General features: G+C 44.4%; 1 protein-coding gene across 5 annotated transcripts in view; it reads right to left on the reverse strand.

The window, feature by feature from the left end:
* Positions 1–14,894, reverse strand: part of atp2b1a (ATPase plasma membrane Ca2+ transporting 1a) — a 145,816-nt gene that overhangs the window by 65,048 nt on the left and 65,874 nt on the right. For all 5 annotated transcript variants that reach the window (XM_038780992.1, XM_038780990.1, XM_038780988.1 and 2 more), the window contains exon 5: positions 9,399–9,524. In XM_038780992.1, coding sequence (XP_038636920.1) covers positions 9,399–9,524 — 126 coding nt within the window. The remainder of the gene's footprint in view (positions 1–9,398; positions 9,525–14,894) is intronic.

Consider the following 14,894-nt stretch of genomic DNA (forward strand, 5'->3'; position numbering starts at 1 on the left):
GGGGCCGCCATCCGGGGGTGCGTGGAACTAAATAACACAGCTAGGTCTTGGCTGCCATGCTGTGGGAGGCACTCAAGGCAGTGATTAGGGGGGAGTTTATATAGATTTGGGCACAGAGGGAGAAGGAGAAGCAGAGATGCCAAGGTTGGAGCAGGTATGTGGAGGCTCCAGACGCGGGATTGTTGGGGGCAGAAGCTCCAGATGGAGCTTCCACAAGGAAGGCAGTGGGGCAGTTGCAGAGGGCCAGGGGGGCAGTGTAGGAGTACTGGAGAAGGCTGGTAGGATGCTGTTCCACTAGCTCCGAAAGCAAGAGGCGGCGAGGGAGATTGGTAGGGTGAAGGACAGCAAGGGTGGAGTGGTCTTGGACCCAGTGGGGGTGAATGGGGCATTTGAGGAATTCTACAGGAGGGGGTGGCAGCGCGGTAATTTCTGGATGGGCTAGAATGCACCCATTGGACTGGTGGAGGTGACAGAGGGCCTGGGGCAATGCAGCCAGGGAAGGCCCAGACAGCTTCCCTGTAAAATTTTATGAAATGTTTTCAGGAGACCTGGTGGTAAGGGCACTTAATAAAGCGAGGGAGAAGAGCGAGCTTTCCCCCGCAAATTATTGCAGGCTTCAATATCTCTGATCCCAAAGAAAGAGGAGGATCCAGAGCAGTGTGGGTCCTACCAGCCAATATCATTATCGAATGTTGCCTAAGATTTTGGTGGCTAACATCAGGTATTTGTTAGATGTCATATTGGTGCTCCCGGAGGGACAGAACGTGGAGGTGGAAGTCGCAATGGATGCAGAGAAGGCCCTTGATTGGGTACAGTGGGAGTATTTGAGAGAGATATTGGGCAGTTCGAGTTTGGGGGAAGAGGTTTGTGGATTGGATTTGGTTGATGTACCAGGCACGAGTAGAGAGTGAAAGGACGAATTGAGTGAGTTTGGGGTACTTTAGAGTATATTGTGGGACAAGGCAGGGATGCCCACTCTCCCTGTTGCTCTTCACCTTGGAGATAGAGCCACTGGCAATGGTGCTTAGTTTCAGGGTTGACACCAGGCAGGGATTGAGCTGTTTGGGGCTTTATTCGTTGGGGGGGGGGGGGGGGGGGGCAGCTTCCTAAGCTTGGAGGGACTGGTAGAGTAGGAGTTGACCTGCTGAAATGTTTTCCGATACTTAAAAGGTGTGAGAACATGAGAAAACAGGTGCCGTCTTTTCCTGATCTGCCATCCCCAGGGTTGCAGGACAAGATGCTGTCAAAAATAGGGGTTGGAGAGAGCAGGTATCAGAGATACAAAGAATTAATAGATTGGAAGGGCGCCTGATAGGAGTAGTTGATCGGAAGTGGGAAGAGCTGTGGGTTGGGTTATGGCAGGAGGCTCGAGAAGGGTGAATGTGTCCTCTTCATGCACCAGGCTGAGTATTATTCAATTTAAAGTAGTCCACAGGGCACGTATGACGGTGACTAGAATGAGCAGGCTCCTTTGGGGGGGGGGGGGGGGGGGGGGGGGGGGGGGGGAGAAGAAGAAGAGGAGATGGGTGTAGGCAGTGTGCAGGGGGCCTGCGAACCATGTTCACATGTTTTGGGCCTGTCCAAGCTGGAGGGATTTTGGTAGGAAGCTGACATGATGTCAGAGATACGAAGGGTGATGGTGGTTTCGAGTCCAGAATTATCAGTGTTTGGAAGACCCAGGCGTCCAGGGGCGAGAGGACGGCATTCTGGCCTTTGCCTCTTTGGTCATCCAGAGACGGATCCTGTTGGGGTGGAGGGACTCAGGCACCAAAATCAGGGATGTGGGTGAGCGACCTCGCAATTTTCTTAGGCTGGAGAAAATTAAGTTGACTTAAGGGGGTCGATGAAGGGGTTCGCAAGAGATAGAAACCTCTCCTGGACTTCTTCCAGGACAGCCAAGTCAGCAGGGAATTTTGGGGGGGGGGGGGGGGGGGGGGGGGGGTGGCAAGATGAGCAGGTTGTGGTTGTTGGTTACTTATTTAGTAATGATGGAATCTCCGGTTTGTTTTCTTTTTTGATCTTGGTGTTTGATGTTTTCTTTATAAATACCTTAATTTTGTTTTTGAAAAAACATTTTCAAAGTACCTATTGTTCAATATTACCACTCCTGTGGATCAGTAACAGTTCCTCACTTTACAAATTGGAAATGATTGGGTTCTCATTCGGGATCCTACAATTTTATACAAGCTAACTTCAATGTACAAAACGATGCAGAATGAGAACAGATGAAAAAAGCCTTCGCATAAAATAGTTGAAATACACCAATCTAATTCTTGGAGGAAAATTACATGTCAGATCAAAAAATGACACTGTTAGGCTGGGAGAGATGGAGCACCAAATTGACAACTAAATGAGTGAAAATAACTTGATTCACCTTTGACTTTCTCATGTCCTCATGCCAAAGGTCAGCTCTGAAGTTAAAGAACAGCAAACTCCTCCCCCACACAGCACCTCTAAACCCACAAGTTTAGAACATAGAACATAGAACAGTACAGCACAGAACAGGCCCTTCGGCCCTCAATGTTGTGCCGAGCCATGATCACCCTACTCAAACCCACCCTATACCCGTAACCCAACAACCCCCCCCCCCCCTTAACCTTACTTTTATTAGGACACTACGGGCAATTTAGCATGGCCAATCCACCTAACCCGCACATCTTTGGACTGTGGGAGGAAACCGGAGCACCCGGAGGAAACCCACGCACACAGGGGGAGGACGTGCAGACTCCACACAGACAGTGACCCAGCCGGGAATCGAACCTAGGACCCTGGAGCTGTGAAGCATTTATGCTAACCACCATGCTACCCTGCTGCCCCAGGAAGGGCAGTGGCCATCTGGTCCATCAGGTCTTAATCCTGAACCAAGGACAATCCAAAACTAATTTTACTGTTATTCTCTCCACATATCAGACTGTAAGATATAGTAACAAGAGTTTGCCATTCAGCCTCTCGAGCCTGCTCTGCCATTCAATTAGATCATGGCTGATCCAGCATTCCTCACCTCCACTTTCCTGCCTTTTCTCCTTAACCTTGATTCCCTTACTGATCAAGAATCTCAATCTTAAAATATACACAAAGGCTCTGCCCCCAAAGCTCTGTGGCAAGGAGCTCCAAAGACTCAACTCCAAGACCCATAACCCTCAGAAGAAATTCCTCCTCATCTCAGTTTTAAACTACAATGCCCTCTGGTCCTAGACTCTCCCATGTAGCATTTATCCCGTCAAGCCCCTCAAAAATCCTATATGTTTCAAAGGAATCGCCTAATTATTCTAAATTCCAACAAGTAGAGTCCTAACTGTTAACCATTGCTCAGAAGACAATCTTTCCATACCAGGGATCAGAGTGAACTTGCTCGAAATCACCTCCAGTGAACTAATACATTTCCTTAATTAAGGGGACCAAAACAGCTCAGTATTCTAGACATGGTCTCACCAGTACATTTAAGTCGTTGCAAGACTTCCCTACTCATACTCCAACGACTGAATAAAGGCCAACATTCCATTAGCTTTCCCAATTAACTGTTACATGTGCGCTAGCTGTGTTACATGCACAAGTACCCAAATGTCTGTGTTGCAGCTTTTATCCATTTTAATATTCGGTTCTGTTGCTCACCCTTCCAGAATGAACTTCACATTTTCCCACATTATATTCCATTTGCCAATTCTTTTGCCCACCTTACTTAACCAATCAATATCGCTTCCAAACTGTTGCATCCTTTTCACAACTTGCCTTTCCACCATGTGTCATCTGCAAATTTAGCTACAGTATATTTACTTCTTTCCTGCAAGTCATTAATATATAATGTAAAACGTTTTCCATCCTCCAAGTCATTAATATATATTGTAAATGGTTAGGTCCCAGCACCAATCACGCCAATAATTAGCCGATTCTCAGTACATGACAATATACTACCTCCAACACCATGGGCTCTTATCTCATGACCTAACCTCGTGAGGTACCTTGTCAAATGCCCTCTGGGAGTCCAAATACAACACATCTAACTGGTTCCCCTCTATCCACTCTGGTTCCTTTCATGAAGCTATGCTGAATATTTGATTGGATTATGATTTTCCAAATGTACTGCTATTATAATAGATGCAAGGCTAATCAGCCTATAATTACCCACTTATTGCCCTCGTCCCTTTTTGAATAGGGGTGTCACATTGGCAGTTTTCCAATCTTCCACCTCTGTAGTAATACTTTTAGGATCCTAGGATGCAATCCAACAGGGCCAGGGGACTCCGCATTCAGCCTCATTAGTTTGCTATTACTACTTCTCCAATGATGGCATTTACTAGTTGCCTCATTCTTTAGTATTAATGGGATGTTTGAAGTATCTTCCACTATAAAAGGCTGATGCAAAATATCTGTAACCCCTTTGCCATTCCTTTGTTCCCCTTTCTCAGGGGCTGATGTTCGCTTTGATCTCTTTCCCCCTTTTATATGAGCCCAATTCAAAATGCACTTGTATCTACTGTCCTCTACAGGACATTTCTAAGCTCCACTCAGCAGTTTAAATTGACTATTCCACATCATGAATTCCAGATGAGGAAACAGACTATGTCAGGCAACTATATGCCAGTGGAAATAATCACACCCAAGTCTTTCCTCAAAACATTTTCCCAACCCTAGTACCCAATACAATGGCTTTAGTCTTTCTATAGTGGGAACCCAATCTCAAGATTACTATTTGTCAAAATTTCTCATTTACTCCTGGATATCATATTTTTAGTTATAAAATGCCTGTCTTCCTTTTCAATTGCTTTACTGACCTGCACTCACTATGGCTTGATCTATGGCTACACCAAAAAGCCAGCAACATACTAGACCTTCAATTACAAGTGGTCACAATTTCAAGGTGAGAGGGGGAAAGTTTAAGGGAGATGTGCGTGGAAAGTTTTTTTACGCAGAGGGTGGTGGGTGCTTGGAATGCTTTGCCAGCGGAGGTGGTAGAGGCGGGCACAATAGCATCATTTAAGATGCATCTGGACAGATATATGAACGGGTGGGGAAGAGAGAAAAGTAGACCTTGGAAAATAGACAACAGGTTTAGATAAAGGATCTGGATCGGCACAGGCTGGGCGGGCCGAAGGGCCTGTTCCTGTGCTGTAATTTTCTTTGTTCTTTAATTGTGAAGTTATTGAATATTTCGTGATTCAAACTCAGGGCCAAAGGTTTTGTGCATCAAGAAGATTTGGTTTTTTTTAATATAAATGTTAACAAATGGAAATTTTTCTTTTATTCCTTTATGGGATGTGCACATTACTGGCAAGACCAGCATCAACACTCCACATCTCTAATTGCCCCAGAACTTGGGTGTGCTGCCTTTTGAATAACTGCCATTTGAGATTTTTACCTAGTGATGCAAGAAATGGCAATATGTTTGTCAGAATAATGCACAACAACCTGAAGGTGCACTTTGAATTGGTATTTCCTTTTTTTTTAAATATATAGATTCAGAGTACCCAATTATTTTTTTCCCCAATGAAGGGGCAATTTAGCATGGTCAATCACCTCACCTGCACATCTTTGGGTTGTGGGGGTGAAACCCACAGACATGGGGAGAATGTGTAAACTCCACAGTGACCCAGCGCCAGGATTCAAACCCAGTCCTCAACATCGTAGTCCCAGTGCCAACCACATGAATTGGCATTTCCACACATTTGCTGCAATTATCCAGAGAGGCTGCAGAGGTCACCGGCTTGAAGTGCTGTCAACTAAGCAGAGCAAGTTGCTTTGATGCATCTTGCAGACAGTACACACTGCAGTTTACCACCACTCTCAAGGGCAGTTAGGGAAAGGCAATAAATGCTAGCCCAGCCAATGACACCCACATCCTATAAATGAATAATAAAAACATGGCGTACCCGTATTGGAGGGAAGTGGATGGAGTACCCATCAACTAGACTGCTTTGCGCTGGACATTGAAGCTACAAGTATTTGTTGCATTCCAGGTCAATAGAGTATTCCAATGCAACCCTAGCCCAACTTCTGCCTTGTAGATGGTGGAAAGGGTTTAAGACATCAGGTGGTGAGTTGCTCACTGCAGCATACCCGACATGTATCAGCCAAAGTATTTGCATATCTGACCAATAGTAACCCCCGGTATCTTGGAGGGATTTAGTGATGGCAATGCTGTTGAACGTCAAGGGAAGGTGATTAGACTTTTGTTAGATATGATCACTACCTAGCACTTGTGATACAAATGTGCTTTCCAACTCATCATCCCCAAGTCAGAATTTTGTCCAGGTCTTGGTGCTTCCAAGCTTGGGCTGCTTTATCCAAGGAGTTGTAAATGAAACTGAACAATGTAATCAGCAAACATCCCCACTTCTAATTTTTATGGAAGGAATCTCATTGATGAAGATGACTACTAGGAGTTCCTAGATGCCGCACCAACTCAAATGCCGCTTTGACATCAAGGACAGTCACTCACCTCAGCTCTGGAATTCAGCTTTGTCCATGCTTCAGCCAAAGCTGCAATGTGAAATTAAGCATTTCTTGCAGAGCCCGAGGATTGGTGAACAAATGTCACTTGTTGAAACCCCTTCCATCACTTTGGAGATGGCGCAGTACACAAGAGTAGGCCATTTGGCCCCTCAAGCCTGCTCCACCATTCAATAAGATCATGGTCGTTTACTGCCTACCCCTGATAACCTCAAGTCTCATTAATCAAGAATCTACCTCTGCCGTAAAAATATTCATTAACCTAGCCTCCACTGCTCTGTGGCAGACAGTTCAAAGATTTACAACACCCAAAAAAATAAATGTCTTCTGATCTCCAAAACGAGACCCCTTACTTTTAAACACTGTCCCCTAATTCTAGTCTCTCCCACAAGGGAGAACCTCTTTAGTATTCATCCCAAGTCCTCTCAGGATCTTATGTTTCATAAGATCACGGTGAATCTTCTAAATTCCAATGTATACAGGCTCAGACTGTCCAATTAACCCCGTCAGTTAATGCTAACTACTTCTCTATTGGAAAGGATGAGAAGTGGCACTAGCAGAGTTGCTTTTGTAGTAAGCTGGCATGGATTCAACAGTCTGAATGGTTACAGTACAGAAGGACATTATTCCACAATTGGGTCTGCATGTATCAGATTCTCACTGGCAGACAATATGCAGATTTTTTTTTCAAGTTTCAGCTAGATAAAAGTGGCCATGGCTGATAGGTCACTTGACTGCTCGACAGTTGCTTTTGCCCTGGAATTCATATGACGGTGAATAAATCAAGGTAGTCTCACCATAGATCTCCTCCCATTTTGGAGAAGGAACAGAATTCTTACACCAATATTTTATGACATCACTTGATGCCCTCAATTTTCACTTCAAAAGTGGGTAAAATGGGCTTTAAATTTTTTTTTTAAAAAAGGTCTTTGTTCTTCCAAGCAGTTTACCAGGTCTCCTTTACAGTGCCAAAATATGATAATCCTCTGTCCAAATGTATAACTTCAAATATCTTAATGCAGATCATTAGGGCGTCCCACCTGCTGTATCTTGGGCCACAGTTGTGAACCTGAGAAACATCCATTTTCTCCTTTCTGCTTCTTTCTTTATAGGCCTAAACTTTTAATGATCTTTATATGGTAGCATAAACACTCAAGTCCTAATATATCACACATCCAGTGCTCTTTTCATTCTATGGGGTGGAACTGATTATATTTACCAGGCATGACCATCTTTTACAAATTTATATCAACTACCTCTGGTTAGCCCACACCTTTCCAAATGTTTATCCCTTACGTTTTCTTACTATTGATGAGGCTAACTGGTCTGTAATTACCTGGCTTATCCCTTTCTCCTTTTTTTGAATAGGGGTGGAATGTTCGTCACCTTCCAGTCCTTTGGTAAAATTCCTGTTTAAGGAATTTTGGAAAATTAGTAATTGCTATTAATCACTGAACTATCTCTGCACCATAGATCATTGGAGCCTGGGGTGACCACAAAGTACTATTAATCCTCAAGATTTTCTCTTGTAATGTAATTAGCATTCCTCCCTTCTTCAGGGATCCTACCTTCATTCTGATCTTTTGAAGTGAAATATTTCAGTACCTCAGCTTTTCCTTTATTTGAGAGACTTTCCTTTGACAAGTTTGACCGTCAGTTTTGTTTTTTGCAGGTCTTTCTCATTATTGCCTAAATGGCTGCAGTACTAGTTCGTTCTACTCTTCTGCTTCACCCTAGCTAGTGTTCACTTGTGGTGGTTGAGCAATCCAATTCTAATACAAAATGCTAGCAGGACTACAGTAACCTTCTACAAGATTGGGAATTTCTGCTACAACTTGCAGCAGAGCTGGACAAAGGGGAGCAGGAACAAATTGAAGTTTTCCTCCACTTGCACAAAGGGTGATTTTGTTAATTGGTTGGGGTTGGGGGGGCAGGGGGAGAAATAACCATATAAACCAATACCGAGATGAGGCATGCACTTAAAACCAGATAATTATTTATTTTTTATAAAGTGTCCAATGGGCACTCAAATTAAAATATCATAGCTCTAAAACCACACCTGATCGTATTTAACAAATATCCACCCAGAAGTCTGATGAAAATGAGAACATACAGACAATGTCACAAAATTCTGCCAGCTCTCAAAAGCTTATGTTGGCTCTCAGATGTTATCCATATTCTTAATGCTTCTAATCTCCATTTTTGCACGATGCATTTTTCATGATTTCTCAATGCTCCTTCTTGCTTCAGTTTTGACTGAGGGAACTAGTTTCAAGACATCATAGCTAGCCTTCCAATTTAACTACCAAGGTTTCCTTCAACCGCCCATGACTAGTTCTACTTTTTTGATGAACTCAAATCTATTCTGGTCATGCCATTATAGTCATAATTCCCATTGCCCAGTTTCAGTGCTGCATTGCCACCCCTGCCCCTCAAAACTACCGATTTCAATCGTAAATGCATTTTGACATTTTATCCCAGGCAACCTCTGTATGGAGCTTCCACTATTACAATTTTATTTTACCTTCCCCCCCCCATTTTCTTACTATTTGATAGATAATGTCCGAGCGAAGTTCTCAACTAAATCTGGAGACAGTTTGTCCACCATCTTCAAGAAGCTTACCTACTGTTAAATCACTCCTATTGGCTTTCTCCATTTCATTACATTTCTGAGCTAGCACAGTTTAACATCCAACACCAAGTTGTTGCCTAAGCCATGACACCATATTTATATTAGGAACAATCTCTTCCTAGTTTCCCTGCTTCTCCCAAGCCCTTCAGCCCACTCAGTATTTTGGACCACAAGGTTGAGATTCACAGCCTTAGTTCACAGAGCAGTTCAGTACACAGATCCAGAATTAATTTCACATTTCAGACTGGAGCTTTAATTGACTGGTTTTAATCCATGAGCATTATGCAGAGTTAGTTCCTCACCCCTTATATCATCTTACCAGACAACAGCAGTGGATCTCTTTCAGGTCCCTTCTTCACATGGTCAGATTCCCCAGTCAGGGAGCTTTCATCAATCTTTAAATCATTTCCATGAATAAGCACACCATCAGCAGGCAGGAGGTCACCTAAAAAACAGAAAGCCACAAAATGTTAAGATCACAACTGCCATGAAGCACAATTTACCAACACTGGCAAATTAAAATGTTGGAATCATTGTATATTTTCCTATTGGGGAGGTCACACTTTTGGGGAAAGCACTGGCAATAGCATTCTTTTTTAAAAAAATTTAGAGTACCCAATTATTTGTTTTCCAATTATGGGACAATTTAGCGTGGCTAATCCACCTAACCAGCACATCTTTGGGTTGTGGGGGTGAAACCCACGAAGATATGGGGAGAATGTGCAAACGCCACACTGACAGTGACCCAGATCTGGGATTTGAATCCAGGTCCTCAGCGCTGCAGACCCAGTATTAACCACTGCACCACCATGCTGCCCGGCAATAGCATTCTTTAAGGAATGCTTCATGTCTGTTGCAATCCCTCTTAGCTCCCACCAATCACTGAACTTCTTGTCTGCTCCAGCTGTAATACCGCTCACCTATACAGTTTATAATCCATCATCTTTCTACCTCTTTTTAGCCCTGAAGAATCTTACGGACTCAAAACGTTAACTATTTTCTATTTCCATAGATGCTGCCATATCAGAGTTTTTCCAGTATTTCCTGCTTTTGATTATTTAAGGATACCTCAATGGAAGTAATCAGCCACATTATACAGTCCAGTAAATATCTAACAAATAGCCCCAGAACAGAAAAAACAACCGGCAAGATTGAAGGGCCGGAAAGGAGCGGTTATGAAACGACTCCCAAAAAAAGGTGTTCATTCATCCAATTTCCACATTCAAAAATTGGGCTAAGTCAATGAGTAACAAATAGAGTTGGCATTGTACATTGTTGGCCCCACCACCTTAGGCGATGTTGCAATCAATGAGCACTTCATGGGTGACTAGTCAATTTCTAGTTTTTTCTTCCTTCATGGTCTGAGCATCACTGGCAAGCCCAGCATTTGATGTTCCTCAACTGACCATGATGATGATGAACAGGTTTGGAAGGCATTGTCAAAGGAGCCTTGACGCGTTGCTGCAGTGCATCTTGTAGATGGTACACACCTGCTGTCAATGTGCCCAGTGGTGGGTGGGTATGAAGCTCATTATTGTTGGAACTGCATGGGGCCTCTGTATTTATATGGCTAATCAACCCCCATGTTGAGAGGGGGAATTCTGTAGTGTTAATGCCACTGAAGGTAGGATCGGGAGATAGGTTACATTTGCTCGCTGCAGATGGCCATTACAGTTTTATCAGCCTGAACCCAATGTTGTTCAGTCTTGCTGCTTATGGATACCAACTGCTTCAGTATGTGATATCATGAATGGTACTAGGCACTGCAATAAATCACCAATGTTCCCCACTTCTGACCTTATGGAGGGAAGATTATTGCTGAAACATAAAAGTGGTTAAGCTTAGAACAGTATCCTGAAGAACTTCTGTAGTGATGTGGGGCAGAGATGATTGGACTCCCAACAACCATCATCTTCCTTTGTGCTAGGTAGGTATGTTTCAGCAATTGAAGAATTCTCAAAATTTCCACTGGCTTCAGTTTCACAATGGCTCCTTTATGACACTGTCAAATGCTGCCTTATGTAGGGCAGTTGCTCTCATGTCACCTCTGGAACGAAGCTCTTTAAGGCTATAAGGCCAGGAGTGAGATGGTCTTGGTGGAACCCCTTACATTAACACTGCTATGAAGTTATTGAAAAGCCCCTAGTCGCCACATTCCAGCACATGTTTGAGTACCCAGAGAATTCAGCATGTCCAATTCACCCAACAAGCACGCCTTTCGGACCTTTTGGGAGGAACACCAAGTGGGCTTGTGGAGCTGCTTGGATGTGTCTTACTTTTCGTGGACAGTAGATCCACGGGCAATTCGCCAGAGTTTACTAGATTCTGTAGTTTTCATCTTGGCTAGGGTGATGTTAGTTCGTGAGCATCACAGTCAGGATGCTGTTGAGGCTTTACTGTATCCAGGGCCTTCAGCCACTTTTTGATACTATGTGGACTTTATTGTCTGAAGATCCAGCATCCAACTTGTTGGGACCTCAGGAGGCAGATGGATTATCCACTCTGGTTAGAAGATTATGTTGGGTTCCTCCATCGTTGATGTTTTCCTTTTTTAAATTTAGAGTACCCAATTCATTTTTTCCAATTAAGGGGCAATTTAGCGTGTCCAATCCACCTAGCTTGCACATTTATGGGTTGTGGGGGCGAAACCCAGGGAGAATGTGCAAACTCCACACGGACAGTGGCCCAGAGCCGGGATCGAACCTGGGACCTCGGCGCTGTGAGGCCGCAGTGCTAACCCACTGCACCACCATGCTGCCCTCCATCGTTGATTTTTAATTGTCCACCACCATTCACTACTCGCAAGAGTTTTAATCTATCCATTCATCAAGAGATTGTTTAGTTGTCTATTGCATGCTGCTCTTAATGTGTAACCGTGCGCTCTAGTCTGGCCAGTTCCTCATTTTAGGTATACCTGGTGCATGCTTTCCTGCAGTCCTCATTGGAACAGGGTTGATTTCTTGGCTTGATGGCAGTGATAGAGTGAGGGATATGCCAGGCAATGGGCTCAAATAAAATGCTGCCCGGTCTGGAGCTGCTAGATTGGTTCCGAATCCATCCCAGTTAACAGTGGTATCACACGTGGACAATATTTTCAGTGTAAAGAAAGATTTGTCCACAAGAACTGTGTATTAGCCACTTGCATCACTATGTTCATGGACCAGCACATCTACAACAGGCAAATTGGTGGAGATCAAGTAGGTTTACCCTTGTTGGTTCCATGGTGGCCCATTCTGGCAGATATGTTCTCCAGGGTCTACCAAAAATGACCTCTGAACATTCTGCAACAATGATGTTCAGGGTCAGAGGTCAACAATCAGACCCCAATGATTTTGTGGGATGTCAGAGTAGAGCTAAAAATCTTCTGGACGTTTTACTGTAACTAAGACAAATCAGATAACGATGATAATTGAAACCAACTCAAGACAGGCTTTGTACCTGAACATGCAGAGCATTAGAAATAAAATGGATCAATTTGTTGTTCGGATAAATGTAAAATGATACGATATAGTTGGGATTACAGAGACATGGCTCCAAGGTGGCCAAGGATGGGAATTAAACAGAGGGTTATTCAGGTTTTAGGAAGGGCAGACAGAAAGGAAATGGTGGTGGAGTTGCATTGTTAATTAATATTGAGGAAAGATATTAGTACAGATGCGGAATCGGTCTGGATAGAGTCAAGAAACATCAACAGGCAAAATACATTCGTAGGGGTGGCATACAGCCCAAACTGCAGTGCTAATGTTGGGAATAGCATCAGACAGGAAATTGGAGATGCAGGTGATAAAGGAACATCTGTGATTATAGGAGACTTTAATCGCATAGATAGGTTGAGTCAAATTAGTCACAATAGGAGGAGGAATTTCTGTAGTGTATACAGAATGGTTTTCTGAACCAATATGTTGAGGAACCAAGGGAACAGGCCATCTTGGATTGGGTGCTGTGCAATGAGACACGGTTAGTTGGCAATCTAATTGTGAGAGAACGCTTAGTTTGTTCTGAGACCAGGGTCCTGAACCTCAATGATGGTATGAGACATGAGCTGGCTATGATGGACTGGGAAAAATTACTGAAGGACAGTGGACAGGGAATGGCAGGTATTCAAGGAACAAATAGGTGAACACCAAAGATTGTTTATTCCTATTTGGCGCAAGAGTTGAAAAGGAACTGTGGCCAAACTATTAGATTCAAAGAGACATACAAATTAGCAATAGACCCAAGGATCGGAAACAGTTTAAAATTCAAAGGTGAACCAAGGGATTGATTAAGGGGAAAATACAATTTTCCGGTGGCGGCGATGTCCGAGTGAGCCGCACATTCGTCAGGCGCTCACTCCGGCGGTCGTTTAGGGGGCTGATTCCCCACGATAGCTGGACCACGGAGCTGAAGGAAGGCGGTGGTGAAAGTACTGAGGAGTGGGCTGCGGCACATGGAACAGCGAGAGTCCAGGAGGCAGAAGGAGAGAGAGAAAAAGGGACAGAGACAAGGAGCTGAAGAAACTTACCTGGAACCTAAGATGGCAGACACACGGACCCTGGACTCAGCAATCCAGCAGGCGCTGGATAACATGCTCCAGGTAATGAAATCCAGTTCTGAAGCGCTGAAGCGGGACAGCTTGGACGCAATCCAGAAAGCGGTGGATCAGCTGAACCAGAGGCTGGATGCGCAAGATGTTAAAGTTAAGGAGCTGGGAGAGGCGGTGGAGGAGCAGGCGGATGCGCAGACGGTTGCGGCGCTAGAAGTTGACGGGCTGAAGGAGCGGCAGAGAAGACTGCTAGACAGAGTGGAGGAGCTGGAGAATAGAGCCCGCAGGAACAACCCGAGGATGGTCGGCCCCCCGGAGGGGGCTGAGGCCGCAGCGTTTGTAGCAGACCTATTGATGCAGCTGATGGGGGCCGAAGCCTTTCCGCGACCGCCGGAGCTGGAGGGGGCATACAGAGTGCAGGCGAGGCAGGGGCGGCAGGGCGGACCCCCCCCCCGGATGATGATTAGGTTCCACAGGTTCGTGGACAAGGAGCGGGTGCTGCGGTGGGCAAAGAGCGCCAGGAGCAGCACGTGGAACAACAGTGTCCTCTGCATTTACCAGGACCTAAGCCAGGAGGTGGCTCGGCGGCAAGCAGCCTTTAAGAATGTCAAGGAGGTGCTGTTCAAGGGGAAAATACAATTTGAAAGCGAGCTAGCAGGGAACATAAAGACCGACTGTAAAAGTGGATAAATTGTAAAACTTTTCAGACTGAGGGGAGGAGTAATTTCTTCACCCAGAGAGTGGTAAATCTGTGGAATTCGCTACCACAGTAGTGAGGCCAAAAAAAGTGTGTCATTTCAAGAAAAGGTAGATATAGCTTGAGGCTAAAGGAATCAAGGGATATTGGGGGGGGGGGTAAAATCAGGGTATTGAACTTGGATCAGCAATGATCATAATGAATGGCGGAGCAAGCTTGAAGGGCCAAATGGCCTCTTCCTGCTTCTATTTTCTATGTATGTTTCTATATAGGCTATTCACAACAGGCACCATCAATGCTCTTTGGAATCAAATTCTCCGGGTTTGTTGGCTGTGCCAGAGGATGATAATAATTACATAGGTACACATTCAGTTTTTGGCTCAAAGTGTCCTAATTCACCCAGGACATGTATACAAACATGTTTCAAGCATATGCTCCACATCTCACTATGGCATGGGCTACATGCAACAGTAAGGGTACTTAGATGCACCCGAATTCCAGAGTAGAGGTGATTTGGTCGAGATTGATGGGGAGAAAATTAAGTTACATAATAACTCAATGCTAGCGCTCAAACAAATGTCAAATCCTTGAGC

This window comes from Scyliorhinus canicula, chromosome 20 (genome assembly GCF_902713615.1).
Source record: "Scyliorhinus canicula chromosome 20, sScyCan1.1, whole genome shotgun sequence".
NCBI lineage: Eukaryota > Metazoa > Chordata > Chondrichthyes > Carcharhiniformes > Scyliorhinidae > Scyliorhinus > Scyliorhinus canicula.